At 37.4% G+C, this 18,658-nt stretch overlaps 1 protein-coding gene across 1 annotated transcript in view; it reads right to left on the bottom strand.

The window, feature by feature from the left end:
* Positions 1 to 2,174: 2,174 nt before the first annotated feature.
* clcn5a (chloride channel, voltage-sensitive 5a) overlaps positions 2,175 to 18,658 on the bottom strand; it is a 31,860-nt gene continuing 15,376 nt past the window's right edge. Inside the window, exons 7-12 of the mRNA XM_056446360.1 lie at positions 16,137 to 16,217; positions 11,340 to 11,885; positions 8,827 to 9,013; positions 8,342 to 8,740; positions 5,121 to 5,337; positions 2,175 to 2,955 (exon numbers count right to left, since the gene is read on the bottom strand). Coding sequence (XP_056302335.1) covers positions 2,865 to 2,955; positions 5,121 to 5,337; positions 8,342 to 8,740; positions 8,827 to 9,013; positions 11,340 to 11,885; positions 16,137 to 16,217 — 1,521 coding nt within the window. The 3' untranslated portion in view covers positions 2,175 to 2,864. The remainder of the gene's footprint in view (positions 2,956 to 5,120; positions 5,338 to 8,341; positions 8,741 to 8,826; positions 9,014 to 11,339; positions 11,886 to 16,136; positions 16,218 to 18,658) is intronic.

Genomic DNA, 18,658 nt, shown 5'->3' with positions numbered 1-18,658 from the left:
TGTAAATAAAAGACGAACTAGTGAGTGTGATTACAGCCCATTCAGAATTCTGTACTAAAATGTATAACATAATGCCATTTTGCGATAAACACTGTGCAAAAATAATGCCAACCTAATTTGCTTAGGAATAATTTTACACACTATGTGATTTTTAACAGTGGTTTTAAAAACGTATGTACACTACATTAGAAAAAAGTTTGGGGTCAGTACATTTCATTTAATTTTATAAACAAGTATGCATTAAATTGGCCAAAAATGAAAGATTTTACTAAAGATTTTGGCAACACTTTAGTTTAGGTCACAATTCACTGTGTTAACAGACCATTAACTAACACTACCAGCTTAATAAACTGCTTATTAACTGTTTATTAATAGTAAGGTAGTGTTTGGGTTTTGGGTAGGATTAGGGATGTAGAATTAGATCATACTTTATAGCTACTAATAAACAGGTCATATCTTAATAATAGACATGTGACCTGAACTAAAGTGTATGGAAACCCAGAAGGGACGTGATTATGGGGGACAAAAAAGGAGGAAGAATAAAAATAATGGGTGGAAGAAAAAAAACTGTGTGATAGGAAAGTATATATTTTTGGAAAGTTTTTGCGTTCCCTCGCAAAACTGTTTTTCCACACACACTTCTTGTTCACTTCATACATGCCAACACTCCTGTTTTTCCGGGATCTTCCCGTATTTTACCATTCTATCCCACTATCATCCTATCACTAAGTATTTTCCCATATTTTTTATCTTGAAAGCACGCTGAAATTAATATTAAAATGTCTGCATTCACTTTCTATCTATTAAAGCTGTTTGCCAATCATCGCCCTTCCTAAGCAACCTCTGAATCAGTGAATGCATATACCTGTATAAGTGATGACTGACGAACACTCTCCGTATGATAAACAGACCCCAGATCAGCGTCTGTACACGCCACTTAAAGTGACACCTCTGTTATTACACAAGTGAAGAGCAGCAAATGAATCTCTGATTAGTTTTGTTTGATAACAGAGGTGTCACTGTAACAATGCACAGATCTATAATGAAAGCATTCCATTACTTCTGTAACTGTTTGTGCTCATTTACAGCCGGACCCGTCCTGTTTACATATTATTAAGTGTATTTGTCTGTTTAAACACACACCCGAATCCCAAAGTGTCCTGCACTTTCGCTCCTCTTTAAATGGGGTGTGCAGAAGCTGATCTGGGATCAGTTTATTGTACAGAGCGCGTCCGTCAGTCAGCACTTATACATGCATTCACTGTTTCAAAGGTTGCATATTGAGGGCGATGATTGATGCACAGCTTTAATAGAAAGAAAGTGAATGCAGAGATTTTTATATTAACTCAAGCGTGCTGTCATCATTCAAAAAATATATGAGAAATATGGGAAAATACTTAATGATAGTATGACAGTGGGATAGAATGGTAAAATACGGAGGAATCCCGGCAAAAATGGGAGGGTTGACATGTATGAAGTGAACAGAAAGTGTTTGTGGAAAAAAAAGTTTTGCGAGGGAAATCTTTTAAAAACTTTAAAATATATAGGTTTTTTTCTTCCACCCATTTTTTTTCTTCCACCTATTCTTTTCCCCATCATCTGATCCCTTCCGGGTCTCCGCAAAAGTGTTACCAAGATTTCAAATAAATGTGGTTATTTTAAACAGCAAAAAAATCTGTCAAAGGCACTCGAAAAATGTGGAAAAAAACATTAAAAAGCCTTTATTCACATGGCTAATGCTTACAAAACCTACGCATTTTGGCAAAGAACTGCCTTTATCAGGGTAACATCATGTTTCGAGTATCTTGGATTGATTTTTTGCTGTTTATTCTGATGAATACCTTACCCAAAGAGCACTGACACATTATTTTATCTACCCTTGAGCACTTTGCTTGATTGTGGTGGTTATTTTAAACTTTATAATCATTAAAATAATTTGAATTACTTCTGAAGGATCATGTGACTCAAAACTGGAGATACTGAATCTTCAGCCTTGAATCACAGGAATATATAACATTTTACAATAAATTGGAAAACTAATAATAATATTCAATGTTTTACTGTATTTGTACTTGTTAACATGTGTCGGTTAACATTAGAGACTTGTTTTATAAAAAATAAATAAAAAAACCTGTACCAACCCTCAGAACTTCTCATTTGTAGTGAAAAACGAGGCTGTAATTTTAAAAATAGTGCATGTGACGTGAAAACGTTTACAGAGCTTTTACGGCCTCATCTCTTGGCTGAAACTACACAGTTCAGATTAGCACTGATTATAAAGTGTGGAAATGTAGTGAAGCTCAACAAAATAAGGAAACTGTAAATCATCAGGCTCGTAAAAATGTTAAGACTCGAGCAAAACACAGAAACCTTTAGAGCTTTTAGATGCTGGAATACTTGTAAGCGCTCATTCAAACTGTAAAAAAAAGAATAAATACCTGGAAATGCACATTTAATAACTTATATTTAACATCCGTGGCGTAGTGGAAAGCAGAAGGAGGACTCTTGGGAAATCCTTCTCTAAAAACGGCTAAAGGATGTCTTTTTCTTTCCAGAGGCATTTTAGATTTGAGAGATGCGATCCTGGCGGGTGAATTTATGCTACAGAGTGTTATGTATATATTGTGATATGTTTTGATGCATTGATATGTTACCTGCAAACAGACTTGCTTGCACTCAGTCATTCTCAGCGGTTTGCTGGAGTGCATAGAAGGTTCTCCATCCTGCGGTCGCAGCGCCTGCACCAATGAGACTCTACAAATAGATTTCACAGTGTGAATGGATGCTAATCCAGTACTGACAGTTCTGTAGTGCAAAACATTTTGGCCAGACTGCTGTTTTCTGCTTTCAAACTGGCTGGCACTTCAGTTGAAGAGAATAGAGTCTGGGTCTCGGTTGGCCATCTGGGCCATGTGTTTCAGAATGTCCTTTTTGGTGATGATGCCCAGTAAACGCCTGCGTGGAAACAGAAAGGCGTTATTATATTAACCTCTCCTATATCAGTCAGTATATGTTTACACAGACAACAATATTCGGATATTAAAGTTTCATCAAGTCAAATTTAAGACTTTTTAAGACTCTCTTAAGACTCAAACCTTTAAGAATGAAAATTTTTACTTATACAGGGTTAAACACTAAGGATTTTTTCGAATGGCCTGGTGTTGTTTTTAGTTTCCTTTCCCTAATTAGGGGATTTAATTTGGGAATTAAATCTGAATGGAACAGCTGTTGTGAATTACATCTCTTTCCAATAAAACACTTAAGATTTTATTGAGATGTATTGTTGGTGATTGGATGGATGTTGGGCTGATCGAGTAGCTTTCCTTGGACAAAGCAAAATTAAGACCTGTTTAAAATGATTTAAGACCCACAACACAAAATTTCAGTGAATTTAAGACTTTTTAAGGCCTAAAATTTCATTTTTTACTTTAAGACATTTTAGGACCCAGCGAACACCCTGACATTAACACGATTAAGACAATATTCTTATTATGATTACTTAAATCTGATTTCTGAATAATAAATTCCAGCTAAAGCCATACTCAAAGGTAAACCAATGAAAATAAGATGAGAAATGTATCTGTTTTAGTCACATAATCAAAGTACAGTATTTATGTTTACTTGGACAACAATATTCTAATATCATGATATTATATGAGTAACATGTAAACAGATGATTTTTGATTAACTAAATTCAGCTGGTGTCATGGTCAAAGTAAACAAACCAAATTAAGATGTGGAATATTACTATTTTAGTCACATAATTGATGTACATTATTTAGGTTTACATGGACAACAATAGTCAGTTCTTAATCTGAATAACATGAAAATAGACATTTTTGATCATCTTAATGCAGCTTAAGTCATAGTCGAAGTAAACAAATTTTATTTTAATCACATAATCAAAGTACAGTATTTAGTATGTTTACATTGACAACAATATTCCGATATTAATGAGTTTTACATGTAAACAAACATTTTTAAGTGTCTTAATGTGGCTAAAGTCATAGTTGAAGGAAATAATTCAAATTAAGATATGGAATATTACCGTTTCAAAATCACTTAATCGAAGTCAAGTATTTATTACATTTACATGGCCAAGAATATTCCGGTATTTATGATTTATGTAATTAGACATTTTGGATCATCTTAATCCAGTGACATCCATAGTCAAAGTACACACTAATCAAATTAAGATGATGTGAAATATTGCTATTTTAGTCACATAATTAATATGATTACATGGACAACAATATTCCAGTATTTATTATATTTATTCATTTATGATATGCACAAGGTAGTAATCTTATTGATAGCAAACAAAAGAAAATTACTTGTATCAGGGTATCTGCAGGTTCCTAAGTGTTAAATTGAAGACTTTTCAATACCACAAAGACTTAAATTAAAGACTAAATAGCACGCAACACAAGCAATTAATATCCTTAATACTCTTTATTGTATATTGCGCTGATGCCATAACAAAATGGACTGGCTGAAATTGGCCAGATGTCTGTCCATTCACCAGTCATGCCAAAAATCATCCAATTTCAGCCCCGGGCTGATCAATTGGTGCATATCTGCTAATGTACGAGTTGATGCAGCAGTCATAAGCCATTATAGAGTGAAATCCCTGCGAACTCTGCTTGTGTAAGTAAAATCCTAGTGATTGTTGATTACGTAAGCGAAATCCCAGCGAGTGTGTATTTTAATAGGCTCCAACTATTTTGCTCTAGGTGACAAATAGGTAAAGAGATTTTAAATAAACTTCAAAGTGGAAGCAAAATCTTCTTTACAGGGTCATTTCGATTGCATTTTTAAGACTAAGGTCTTATTTTTATACTATGGAATTTAAGACATTTTAAAGATCCACGGACACCCTGTTTGAGCAAGAATTTGTACTTTTTGTCAAGTCTGTGACGTCACATGGGGACGTAATGATGTGCCATTAATTGAGTCATGTACTACAACATGCAAAAAGGAAACATGAAAGGAATATTCTAAAAGAAGCTCATGTAAACCCCTGAATCACACTGGCTTATTCAGAATAAGGTAAATATTTAGATTACTGATGTACAAGTAAATAATTGGCACACTCAGACTAAGCTAAACAAAGTTCTTACCCGTTGTGAGTGACGAGACACTGGCGCAGGCCCAGCTTTCGGAAAATGTCCACCACGATATCCATGGCGGTGTGGTCTGTAACGGTGAACGGGCTGAGATCCATGATGCCGCGGAGCTTCAATGGCGGAGGGCTGTTGGGTGGCTGTGGTGGTGTGTACTCTGTGAAGAAGATTCGGGAGGCGCTAACGACACCTTCCTGACGCTGGCGAGCATTATCTACAAAAAGAGAAGAGAATAGTAAAACTTCTTAAAGAGTTTTGACAATAAATTATATGTCATTATGATAATTCAATTATTTTGAGAGTGTTTTTGTGTTGGTAGCTTGATTGGTTTAGACCTGTTGTAGACAGTCGCTAGTGCCTGATGTAAAGTGATTCAAATGATTCATTCAAAATGGCTGCTTCATTTAGAAATTAAGTAAGGAACTCTTTATAACTGAACATCTGAATATGATACACTCTGTAGCAAGTGAAAAACAACACGTGAACCATGTAGTGAGACCAAAACCAGAAAACTGAAGCCCAAGTTAATACTACCAGTATATATAGGGTATTATTTTTAAATGAACAATAAAGATTTCTACTTGAAACTATGGTCCTTGGTGAAAACACAATTCAATGACTATCATCACTTTGACAGCTAAAACAAACACATACAGTCAATATAGAAATAATATTTGTGGCTTCTGATGATACATAGAGGTCTTATGAAATGAAGTGATCAGTAACCATTATTACATTTAATCCACCTGAGTGTGATCATAACAGTCTGGAGCATAAGTTTCTTGACGCATATTGATTTAAGGTCATGAGCTGATGCTGTTTGTTTGCAATGGAGAAAACGCATGTGTTGTATTATTTATCAAAATGGTATAAACGGCAAAAACGTATATATAAAAAACCTTATTCACAGCGTTTGAAACATATTATCATGTGACAAGATTATTTGCAGAGGATGTGTATTTAAGGTAATCATTTTGAAGCCCATGAGGAAGCTCAGTTTCTTGTAAAAACCAATCCCCTTGCTTAACCGAGTGGTACGGTATGGTTCGGTATGCTTTTATGGCCGTTTCCACCGTCAAAGGGTACCTAAAAGCGAACCGTACCACTTTTTGGTCACCCTTTACAAAGGGTACCATTACAGGCCCAAAGGGTACCATAAGGCATAGCTAGACGCGCTGAACGCTATTGGTTTACAGAGATACGTCACTCGCAGAAGCAGGAGAATGAAAACAAAGAAACCGACATTTTTTTAAAACACATTCGAGACATTACACCGTAATAATATATACATATAATAACCAGCCATGGTTGACACAAGCTCAAACAAACCTTGTCGTCATCTTAATGTACAGCCACAAAGCCAAGAACAACAAAATCTGCTGTGTCCTGTTTTTATTTCACGAGCCCGTCTAAAAGTGCGAGCGGTTTCACTTTCTCCACAGAGCTCACAATTGCTCACTGCATGTCTATGTTTGAAATAACAAACTTCTTGAACTCATATTAATAACGTGCTGGTGATCATTGAAGCGCTCTGATATCCGATCCTTTCAGCAAGAGACAAACGCGAGAGTGTAGCACGAAAAAACAAGGAGAAGCCCGAAAAAACGCAGCAAAAGATGCTTCTGCAACCTAAAACATGAATAACTGCCATGTTTAACTATTATCATTGCCTTTTGGATTATTATGAACTCGGAATGATGGAATTACTTTTAACAAGAGGCTACATGTGCTGCTGAAGATTAAAGACACTCACATTTGAGAGGTTTGCACTGACTGTGGGCTATACTTTGTTGTTTTTGAACCCAAATGTCTAAATGACTAAATGTCTGCTGTGTGTAGTTTTTCTGTAACTGATAACACATCAGAGACTGTAAGGGTCTGTATGTGTTCATATATGTTGCATTTATTTATTTATTTTATATAATTGCATACGTTACAGTAGGTTATTTCATTGATCACAGATCATTGATCTGTAGTTATAATCAAATCATGTTCATAGAAAGGTTAGTAATGAATATTTAATAATATTTATAGTATTTATGTGTATAAAGTAACTGTTTTGTGAGAAGTGCTTCTCATATGATACCTGAACGGCCCGTACGGCTTTACTGTGACATTTCCTCGAGTAAAAATGACGTCGTCTGAAACTTTCTGTCGTCCACCACGCCCACCAAAGGGTACTTTTTTGGCAGTGAAAACGCAAGCTTGATAAAGGTGACCTGTACCGACCCGTACTGTACCTCTCAGTAGAAATGGGCCATAAGACCTCAATGTATAGTAGAAACTATCGGTATTATTTTTTTGGCTATATATTTGTTTTCTCCCTCAAACCTCCAGAAATCATGGACTGCATTTCTTAAATCTTAAAAAAAATGTTTTTTAATGTTCTGTTGTAGAAAAAGGGTCATCTACAACTTGAATGCCGTGAGTGCGAGTCAGTTTACAGCTAATTATAATTTTTGGGTAAACTATCCTTTTAATTCCCTGTCTCTGAACAAGGCCATTATTATATTATTAAGGTCATAATCGAACTAAACAGAAATGGGATTAAGACATGTGGAGGATGCCGATTTTAGTGGCACTACTGAAGTGCAGTACACACATGTTAACACCACAATCAAACTATTACCGTTGTGAAGGATTTTTGCAGCATTTTGCGACAGAATATACACACACGGCTGTGACACTATTCTCTGCACCTACCAAGTCAGTGAAGTACGACAGACACCTGCATGGTGAAACTGTAAAACTTTTTTACCATACAGCATGCGGTATCAAATTCCATTAAAACAACACTCTTCCAGCAGTTCATACTTGGGCATGCACGAAATGTTCCTAAATGTAGGTGAAAGTGCCAAACAGCAGTTAAAGTCGACAAATTAAATGTGAAACACCCGAAATTACATGAAACTCCGGAGGAAACGTGGATAGCGTGGTGACGCAGTGAAGTTAATTGAATTATGTGCTATAATATGTCAAACGGGATCATGTAAACAGCAACTCATGTAAACACCTTAATCATATGATTGTCTTATTCAGATTAAGGCAAATAATTCGATTACTGATGTCCATGTAAATGTAGTCAATGTTTCCAAGTTTCCAACATTGTTCAAAATATCTTCTTTTGTGTAAACCAGAAATAAAACTCAAACAGCTTTGTGACAAGTGATAGATGAGTAAATACTGACGAGATCTATCCCTTTAAAGTAATTTCTTACCAATAGAGATGACCAGATCCCTGCGCTGCACAAAGCCCACAAGTCTTTGAGACTCATGCGAGACCACCACAGGAAAACCGCTGTATGATGTTTCAGCAATGAGCGACTCCACTTCCTCCACATTCATGCCATCCTGCGTGATCACAGACAGTGGCGGGTCGCTCCGGCGGGGTCGCATCACATCCATAGCTAGCGTTTTGTGGCTAAATTCCTCCTTCGACTCCAGGAAGGGGTAACCATTGAGACGGATATGGGCCTCGTAGATGCCCTCTCGACCCAGAGCATCTGCCACCCATTTACTGGTCATGGTTGCAGCCATGAGAGGCACGATGTATTCCAGACCACCTGTTAGCTCAAACATGATGACCACCAGCGAGACGGTCATACGGGTCACTCCGCCTATAAAAGAAACACAAGATTGGATTAAAAAATATATCAGGAGGATAAGCCACCAATAGTTAGAAACAGTCTGAATAAACTCTTACCCAAGCAGGCAGTGGCGCCCACCATTGCATATAGGCCAGGGGTGATGCAGTCTGCTCCAGGTGAGCACCAGCCTCTGAAGATCACCCAGTCATGGTGGTAATATGCCAACTGTTCCATGCCCACACCAAGCAGCCTGCCTGCGATTGCTCCCACTGCCATACTGGGGATGAAGAGACCAGAGGGCAACTGGGGGAGCACAGACAATGGCTTATGTAAACATTAAACCATCAGAGAAGAAAAAAAACTGTCAAGAGCTTTAATGATGGATGGTGAAGTTGTGGGGGGAAATATAGGATGAATGAAATGAAATGAGGAAAGAAGTAATGGTGGATATATGAATGAAATAGGAAAGGAAGAACTAAAATGAAAAGAAATGGATGCACGTGAAATTGATGGATGAATGAATTAATGTAAAGAACAAATGAAGGAAGGTCAGAAGGATGATATGAAACAAAGAATAGATTTAAAATATAAAAGAAAAAGATCTATGGAAGAATGACAAGAAAGAACTAAGGAAATGAGGATGATCGACTACAGGAGGAGTGAATGAATAGATTGAAGAGAGGAAGAAAGAACTGATGGAAGAAAGGCTAGATGGACGATAAAATGAAGTAAGGACTAAGGGAAGAAATGCTAGATCAGGGATAGGCATCAGGGCCGGTATCCTACAGAGTTTAGATCCAACCCTATTCAAACACACCTGTCTATAGCGGTCTAGTGATCTTGAAGACACTGTAGGATGTTCAGGTGTGTTTGATTAGTGTTGAAACAAAAGTCTGCAGGGACTCTGCAGTCCAGGACTGAGTTTGCCCATCCCTAGGCAAGATAGACAAAATGAAGTAAGACTGGATGGAAGAAAGGCTGGATGGATAGAACAAAGAAATGAAATAGGGTTGAAGAAAAGATAGATGGAAAATTAAAAGTAAAAAGAAGGATGAATGATTGAATAAGTGATTAAAAATTGATAGACAGAAGAAATGAAGGAACATGGAATGGTGAAAGACGGGAATAATAGATTGATAGATGGATGAAGAAGTAATTGAAGATTGAATGAATGGATGAAAGAAAGAGACAAAGAAATGAACGAAAGGAAGGACAAAGAAAAAAAACTGATAATGGAATAAAGGATGGATTGATGTATAGATGGGTGGGTGGATTATGAAAGGAAAACAATAGATGGATGAATGAAAAAAAGGAAAGGAGAAAGGAAAGGTGGAGAGAATGTATGAATGATGAAAAGAAGACAATGATGGATGACAGAAAGACTGGAGAAGTAATGGACAGTAATGTGGAAATGGACAGAAGAAAACATGATAGATGGATAAATAAACAAAGAAAGAAAGAAAGAAAGAAAGAAAGAAAGAAAGAAAGAAAGAAAGAAAGAAAGAAAGAAAGAAAAAGAAAGAAAGAAAGGATTAAAAAAATAAAGGAAGGAACAAAGCAAGGAAGATGGACTGATGGGGGAAATTTAGAGTAAATGAATGAGGAAAGAAGGAATGAAGGACATATGAACGAAATAGGAAAGAAAGGACTGAAATAAAAAGAAATGGATGCACGTGAAATGGATGTATGAATGAATTAATGTAAGGAACAAACAAAGGAAGGTCAGAATGATGATGGACTAAAGAAGGATGGAATAAAGTCTAGATGAAAGAATGGCTAGATGGAGGAAAGGAAGAAAGGCTTTAAGAATTAACAAATGGATGCAAGAAAGCATGGATGCAAAAATTAAAGGAAGGAACAATGCAAAAAAGAAAAACCGATGATGGATAAAGCCTGGTTTATACTTCTGCGTCTAGTGATCGGCGTAACCTACGGCGCAAACCATGTAGGCGTGCATTTATACTTCTGCGCGCTGTTTCTGTTGCTCTCCAATACACTTCCTAAACGCTAGCTGGTAGTAGATGTCTATGTTTCTCTGTATACAGTTGCTTCACTGGTGTTTTGTTTTTTCTGAACGCTTCCTTAATGTACAAGTGGCTCAAATTCGCTCATTTGAGGCGGGAACCGGCGGACGTGCAACAGCTTTAATCAAAGTGTAAACACAAAACAGCAGTCTCCATGCGGAGCTCCTTTACGGAACTCCACACTTGTGAACACCTACTAAATCACGCTCGTGCGGCTCTCACCTCCGCCCACACTCGCCAGCGCTACCAAGCCGACCAATCACAGAGCTTGCGCTACGCGAACGTGTTAAATTTTTTGAGAGGTGCATGTCAGCGATGCCGATGGCCACGGCGAGGGGCTATGCGTATACGCATAGGCTGCGCCGTAGCATACGCGTGCGCTTGACGCAGAAGTATAAATCAGCCTTAAGGGGGGTAAAAGGATCAATGGAAAAAAGAAAGGATAAAATGGGTGGATGAGAGAAAGGACGGATAGATTATAAAAGACAAAAACAGAAAGGAAGGAGGTTTAAGTAAACAAAAGAAAAGTAGACTGGATGGAAGGACAGAATATAGTAAAAATGGAAAAGATGGATTGAATATAAAGGGCTGCTGGATGCTTGTACCTTCATGCCGAAGGTGACCACAGTGATGAGCATCTTGAAGATGAGTGCGAGCGAGAGCTGCCACATGGCGGTGTAGACATCAGGTCCCGCAGGTCTGTCCGGCAGAGCGTCGCTGCTGCTCTTGGTGACGCTCACATTGGAGTAGTTGCAGAGCTGTGAGGAATCCAGCAGGCCGCAGTCATTGAACAGCTCTGAGATCAGCTCACTGGTGCTCATGCGTGTGTAGCTGTTGGGAAACGCCAACACAGCTGTGACCGCTGTCACAACCAACACCTCCAGCACAGGGTAGTGGCCCAGACGAGTGGTCTTACGTCGCCGACACCACCAAATGTTGGCTCGAATAAAGAACGCACCCCAGATCCCCCCGAAAATACCCAGCAGGATGAACGGTATGAGCTCCAGCAAATGCCAGGGGGAGTGAAACTCCACATAGAAGAGCACCAGCCTGCTGTTACCAAACGGGTTGATGGAGCGAAGGGTGAAGGCTGCCACCAGTGCCGCAAAGAAAGAGCGCCACAGAGTCTTCAGGGGGAAATAATAACTCACCTACAAGAAAAAAATAAGAAAGACATTATGTACATTATCTAAGTAAACAAGTATTCTTTACAGTATAGACCCTTTCCACATTTCTGGGTTTCTCAGCAGTGGAAGTCATCATAGTTGGGTAAACTTAAAGCGAGAACAACATCAAATTTACTCTCCTGCATTTCAAATGCCTTGCTCAAGCTGTAATTCATTTTTTGTAATTTAATACAAAGATGATATAATACATACGTAGAAAAAGAAATATTAATTATTACCTATTATGGGTTTTTAAAAATTACCTTCCATGCAGTGTGTAACATAGCTTTAAGTGAAGTAAAATATCCAGCTAAGCCTTAAATCTGAAAGTGTGCCCTGTTTAAAACTATTGATTCATCTATAAAAGAGTCGACTCATAGTGGTTCGAATGAATCGCCGCTGTAACGAGTCTTTAGCCATGCCGGCGTGACGTCAATACAGAACTCATTTCCCCCACCCATTTGTTACACGCAAACCCGGGAAAATTGAACCCCCCGGCCACGCCCACAAACACTGTAGGAAGAAAAAGAGGAAGACAAACACTGTAGCAGATCCTGGTTGAATCATGTCGCGAAGACGCTGTGCCCTGAAGTGTGAGGGAAAGTTTACCTACCCAAAAATGAGGATGTAAAGAGTAAGTGGTTGAAGTTTATTTTTGAAAAAATACCTCAACATTATAGCCCCAGCCTTGTGCTGTGTTCCCATAATTTTTCTCACGAGTGCTTCAGCAATCTACATGCTTACAATGGGGGACTCATCGGCCATTTGTTAAAGGAAGGATCAGAAAAGACTATATGGGACTTTGTCAGAGCTTGACAGGAACTTTACAGCACACAGTTCATGGATCGCTTTGTTTACGGATTTAAATGCGTTTGTGAGCTCGTGATCCACTGCTGTTTGTCATTGCTATGACCACCGTCAGCTGTTCCTACACATGTGCGGTGGTCAAGTTTCAAAATAGTTCAGCTTTTGCCACTGTGTGGATTAAAACTGAATGTGTGTCACTGTTTTTACTTATGGTTAAGAATAGAGCAATATGCTGTTGTTAAACTGCACTGCTTTAATGCACTCCTGCATTGGGCTCACACATACACTCTGCACTCTGACTACTTGTTGATAAGCCATGGTGGGCATTTCTTTCTGTCTTGCGCTGAACGCAGTCGACCAATCACAACAGACTGGGTCATCAGACTGATCAGCGCAGATTAGCATCACGCTAAGGAGGGGTTTGGGAACAAATGATGAATTGCTGAACAAATCATATAGGAGTCTTTGGGATAATTAGGTAAAAATAAACATATATTAAGACAATGAAAGTGTTTTTTGACCTTTCAGACATATCAGACTGCTGTTGGAGACCCCAAAAAACAAAACATGACACTTTTTAATGCATAATTGGGGCTCTTAAAAAATGTTCAAGGAATTAAAGATGCTGATGACATGTCATAACAGTCTTGTGAAAAGGGTCCGTAAGTGTTGACAGTATAATATAATTGATGACATTATAAAGGCGTTTTTCCCCTGCACGGTGCGGTTCTGTAACTGGTACTTTTTTAATACCATCCTGGTTAAGGTTCCAAGCAAGCCGTAGCATTACCAAAACGTGACATATACACACTGTTGATCACAGATTGGTCAGAGAGAAAAGTCGCTACCGGCAACACTGGATTTGTGACACGAAACACCAAAACTGTTCAATTTAAATAGTCAGCAGCAGCCACTACTGTATTGTTGGTTCGCACGACTAAAACTTTATTTACCATTAGCCTCTGCTGAAACAAACTTGATGAAAATCCTTGGTGAAAATGTTATGGCTATGAAACTGCAGTCAGAGAACTGTGAAAGAGACTGGAAAAGAGCCGATCAAGATAACAGCAGAGGCAGAGAGACTGGTGATGACCAGTGTTATGATCAATGCTAAAACAGGAACTCAACCATTGTGGAAATTTAAAATCTCACTTGAAGTTGGAATTAAGTTTTAGTTTGAACAAAAACATCTACTTATTTAAGATGCTGCCCTGAACATGAGGGTTGGAAGTGATGCGTTAAACCAAGGATCTGCTTTGATGCTTCTTTAATTTTATCAGTTGTTGACAGTAGGAATGAGGATTTCACTTCTGATGATCACTGAATGAACCGGCTGTCCTTTCTGTACCATTTGGAGCAAATGAGTGAAAGGTCACTGACCACGACTTGTGAAACTGCTTTCTATGGCTGAAAATCACAGAGAAAGGACAATATCAGCATCAACTAACCTAATCAGCAATTGCCCTGTTGTTACCAGCCTCAAACTCACCGAACTGGTTTTGCCATGTGTCTTGAAGACACAACGATAGAGAGGATTTTCACTGATCAAAGTAGGGCTGGGCCATTTGGCCTAAAATCTAAATCTTGATTAATTGAACATTTTAACTTGATTACGGTTAATGAACGATTCTTTTTATTTATTTATTTTTGCCCTCAGAGTTCACTGACAGGTTTTGGACAGTAAATATGCTCATATTACAAGTGAGAGATTTCTGAATGAAGGGTGCATTACTTGATTTTAAACTAGGAAACACACTATCTACTATCTATGATCATTTATTAAACACCAATGCTAAACAATTGAAATTAAAACACACATTACCTAAAACCATTTCATTTTTCTTATTAAAAAGTGAAAATAAAGTAACTTTTCATATTAAAAGTAGAAAATAAGCAGTATCTCTTCTGAACAAAATAATCTTGAATATCTTGTATATCCTGTAAATCATATTTTAAAGAGTGTATTTTTTGGCATCTTCTGTAAACAAATATTTTATGTAAATAATATTTTTAATGTAATGGATAATAAGCCATCTCAAGGCATCTCTGGCACAGCTTCTAATCATCATCAATGTAGTGCAAAGTATGCCTCAAAAATGGGTCCATCGTCCTTCTTGACCAGAGATCAGATGTGGTTGCAAGAAGTATAAATCAGCCTCAGCCCTGCTGATTTATACTTGTGTGTCGAGTGATCGCTGTAACCCACGTTGTGTGTTGCTCTCTGCACCACCCATGCTCATCGCCACTATCAAGCTGACCAATCACAGAGCTTGCGCAATGCGTTGTTGCAACTCGTAGGTACATTTTTTGAGATGCAAATGCTCCAGACCATATATGCGGGCTCGACGCAGAAGAATAAACCAGCCTTAAAGAAGTAGGCTCACATGACACCACAAGCGGTAGGGAAAGCAATTGAAAAAATTGACCTGAAAAAACTCGCCCAGCCTTAGATCAAGGTAATACCATTTCACAAATAGAACAAATTAGAAAAGAAATTGTATTAATTTCTTTTCACTAAATTGTTTATACTTAATACGTGCCGTTTACGGCACAACAATGTATGCAATCTTGCTTATTAATTTGTGCGTGGTTTGGAAAGTGAATTATACAATCTTTAAAGACACAATTCTAACTGTGGATTTGGACTAGGCAAATATTAATCATGCCAGTGGTGATCACTCGGTGGCCACCTCTAACAGTGTCATCCAATCACAATGCTGGACCTGAAAGAAACCATTTTTGCAAATCCTTCCTTGCCAATAAGGGATAAATGTGTTCTCTTTGAGACAGACAATAGTCATTGTTTAAGCTGGCGTATCATTGTGTACAGTATGTTATCTGTATAGATGGCCATGGTTTAAGTTGTATAGTGAGTTGTTATACCTCTGAAGGTCTGCATAGAGAAACAATGAGGTCTGCAAGTTTGGGAAGATGAAAAAGTAACAAGAACAACAACCACAAGCTAGTGTCTCCCATCTTCAATAACTTCTCTTCAGAGATGTGCTTCTGCTAGTGATGTCCAACGGCAGCAGATGTTCTGTAGTCATTCAAAACGTTTACTTTTCACTATTGACAGCAGTTTGTTGTAGATTTTCTCTGTGCTGCAATCCTTGCGTGTCTTTTATTTTATAAGCCTTTATATTACTTAAATCACTGCTTTTTTTCCATTAAAAAGGGTTTTTGTTGAAGTGTCTTGATTATTTTATGAGGGACTGTTCTGCTAGTATATCCAAAAGTAAAACTCCTTTGAAATTTGAACTATGAAGATACAATGAGTTTATAAAATGTTCTTGAATATTGATCTCCACTGTATCTTTGTTATACAGCATGAATATTTTTTCTTGACAAATAGTGCATTCAATTAATTTTAGTCATTAAAATGGATGCTAGACAACAAGGACAATATGCAAACATGTTAGAAGTGCTTGCCTCTTCCAGACTGAAGAGAACTCCACCGATCGGTGCACCAAAAGCTACAGACACACCAACAGCTGCTGCGGCAGACAATACCTAATGAAAATGCAAAAAGAAGAACAAAAGTGAAACATTAGATCAAGCTTATCACAGAAAAAGCTGAGATCAACACAGGCCTGAAATATAAAAACATAACGCAAATCTTATGTTTGGTCTCCACTTTGTGATGTCAATAAAAACATTCTCACAATGGGTATGTTTAAAACGTTAAACCACGAAAGCAGGCATCCAGCATGTCCTTAGTGGTAAGCCTCAAAAATGTAACACAATAAATGCCCCTCAGAGCCGCTGTATTTTTAGAGAGAAACAAATGTGAGATAGAAGTCTACAACAATCAGAGGAAAAACACAATAAAAATGGCAATGTTGTGAAAAGCTTATACAATTTAAAAATCAGTGTTTTCTATTTCAATACATTTTAAATCATAATTTATTTTTGGGATCAAAGCTGAATTTTTGGACTTCAGCGTCACATGATCCTTCAGAATACAGGCTGATTTCCTCTTCCAGAAATGTTTATTTTTTATAAATCTAGAAATCAATACTGCTTTTTCATTCATCATTCATTTTCTTTTCGGCTTAGTCCTTTTATTAATAAGGGGTCGCCACAGCTGAATGAACCGCCAACTTATCCAGCATATGTTTTACTCAGCGGATGCCCTTTCAGCCGCAACCCAACACTGGGAAACACCCATACACTTGCATTCACACACATAAAGTGCGTTCGACTTCATGCAGTGCTGCACACACCGATTGAAATCTGTCTTAAAGCGGTGCAAGCTGATTGGAAATTTTGTCCGACTTGATGCTGTGCCGATGCCATGTGACTGTCACATTTGGCATCAAAGTACTGCAACAGCGCTCCGAGATCAGACGGCAGGCTTAGCTGGTGAAGCATTTGAAGAGCGACTGCAGGAGCTGCGATGACGACTCCGGTGTTACAGGATTGGCTAAGTTCACCGCATGACAACAACCATGTGTGTTTCGCGTTAATTATTGGACAACTTCCGTCTCACAAACTTCCAAACAAACAAGTAACTTTTAATGCCATGTCTATCTTGTACACATTATGATTATTAAAAGACTTACTGCAGTAGGCCTAATCATCTGTTTTGTTAAATAATTTGTTTATAAAGGCTAGATTGTTTACATAGGTTTATTTTCGATGATTTTGACCGTACAGACCCTTTACTGTACACAACTCCATATATGATTTAAAGTATATATTTTTTTAGTGAATGACCAAATATCAACTCAAATGAGTGCTACACACTTGCAATATATGATCATTGATCATACCACCCCATTTTTTTTACAAATTGAGATAAATAATCATTCTATTCTAAAATAGTTCTAAAATAATTTACATATTTATGAAATGTAATGTAACATCATCTTAAGCCGTTTATACAGAAATTTAAAAGTAACATTGATATATCAGCTTTTTCTGTAAAATTTCCACTTTAAGTGTAGCTCACTTATTTTGGGAACGTCCTATTGTTGTATCTTTTTGGATTAATGAGATTGGAATAATAAATAATTAAACATTTATTCGGCTATGTGATCTGTCATTATGCAACCAACAATGAGCCCTGGAGGTGTCCGACCTGACAGCTTTGTTTTCATCTCTGCCCCCACCTGCACTCAGCTAATCTCGTTGATTGCCGGCTGCAGCCGTGCTTCAAGTCAAACGCACCTATACACTATGGCCAATTTAGTTTATTCAATTCACCTATATCGCATGTCTTTGGACTGTGGGAAAAACCGGTGCACCCGCAGAAAACCTATGCCAACACGGGGAGAACATGCAAACTCCACACAGAAATGCCAACTGACCCAGCCGGGGCTCAAACCAGCGACCCTTCTTGATGTGAGGCGATCTTGCTACCCACTGCACCACCTTGAAGCCCAGGATTCTTTGATTAATTAATGACGTGTATTAGAAACATGGAATTTTGAAAAGCTAAATGCATCCTTGTTGATTTGAAGTCACTGACAGCAAACATTGTGCAATAACAGCTATTTACATCTATACTACAGTTTACAGTATGCGTTCAGAGGATCCAAATCAAAAATCATAATTATTATTAAAGAAAGAATTAGAAATGACTAGATTTGCCAGACGCTCTAGAAAGATTGAAAAATGTTGTTAAATATTAGGTTCACCGTATTTAGATTTATACTGAATATTAAATGAATTTTAACTGGAGCTTTTAAGTGTAATAACTAGTGTTGGACAGAGATTAAAGAATAATTAAGCAAATTCAAAATAAAGGTTAGTTTTAACTAATATATGCGTGTGTATTATATATATATATATATATATATATATATATATATATATATATATATATATATATATATATATATATATATATATATATATATATCTATATAAAGATATATATATATATATATATATATATATATATATATATATATATATATATATATATATATATATATATATATATATAT

This window comes from Danio aesculapii, chromosome 21, assembly GCF_903798145.1.
Source record: "Danio aesculapii chromosome 21, fDanAes4.1, whole genome shotgun sequence".
Taxonomy (NCBI): domain Eukaryota; kingdom Metazoa; phylum Chordata; class Actinopteri; order Cypriniformes; family Danionidae; genus Danio; species Danio aesculapii.
The sequence above is the reverse complement of the archived record's forward strand: the minus strand, read 5'-3'. Positions and strand labels throughout refer to the sequence as shown.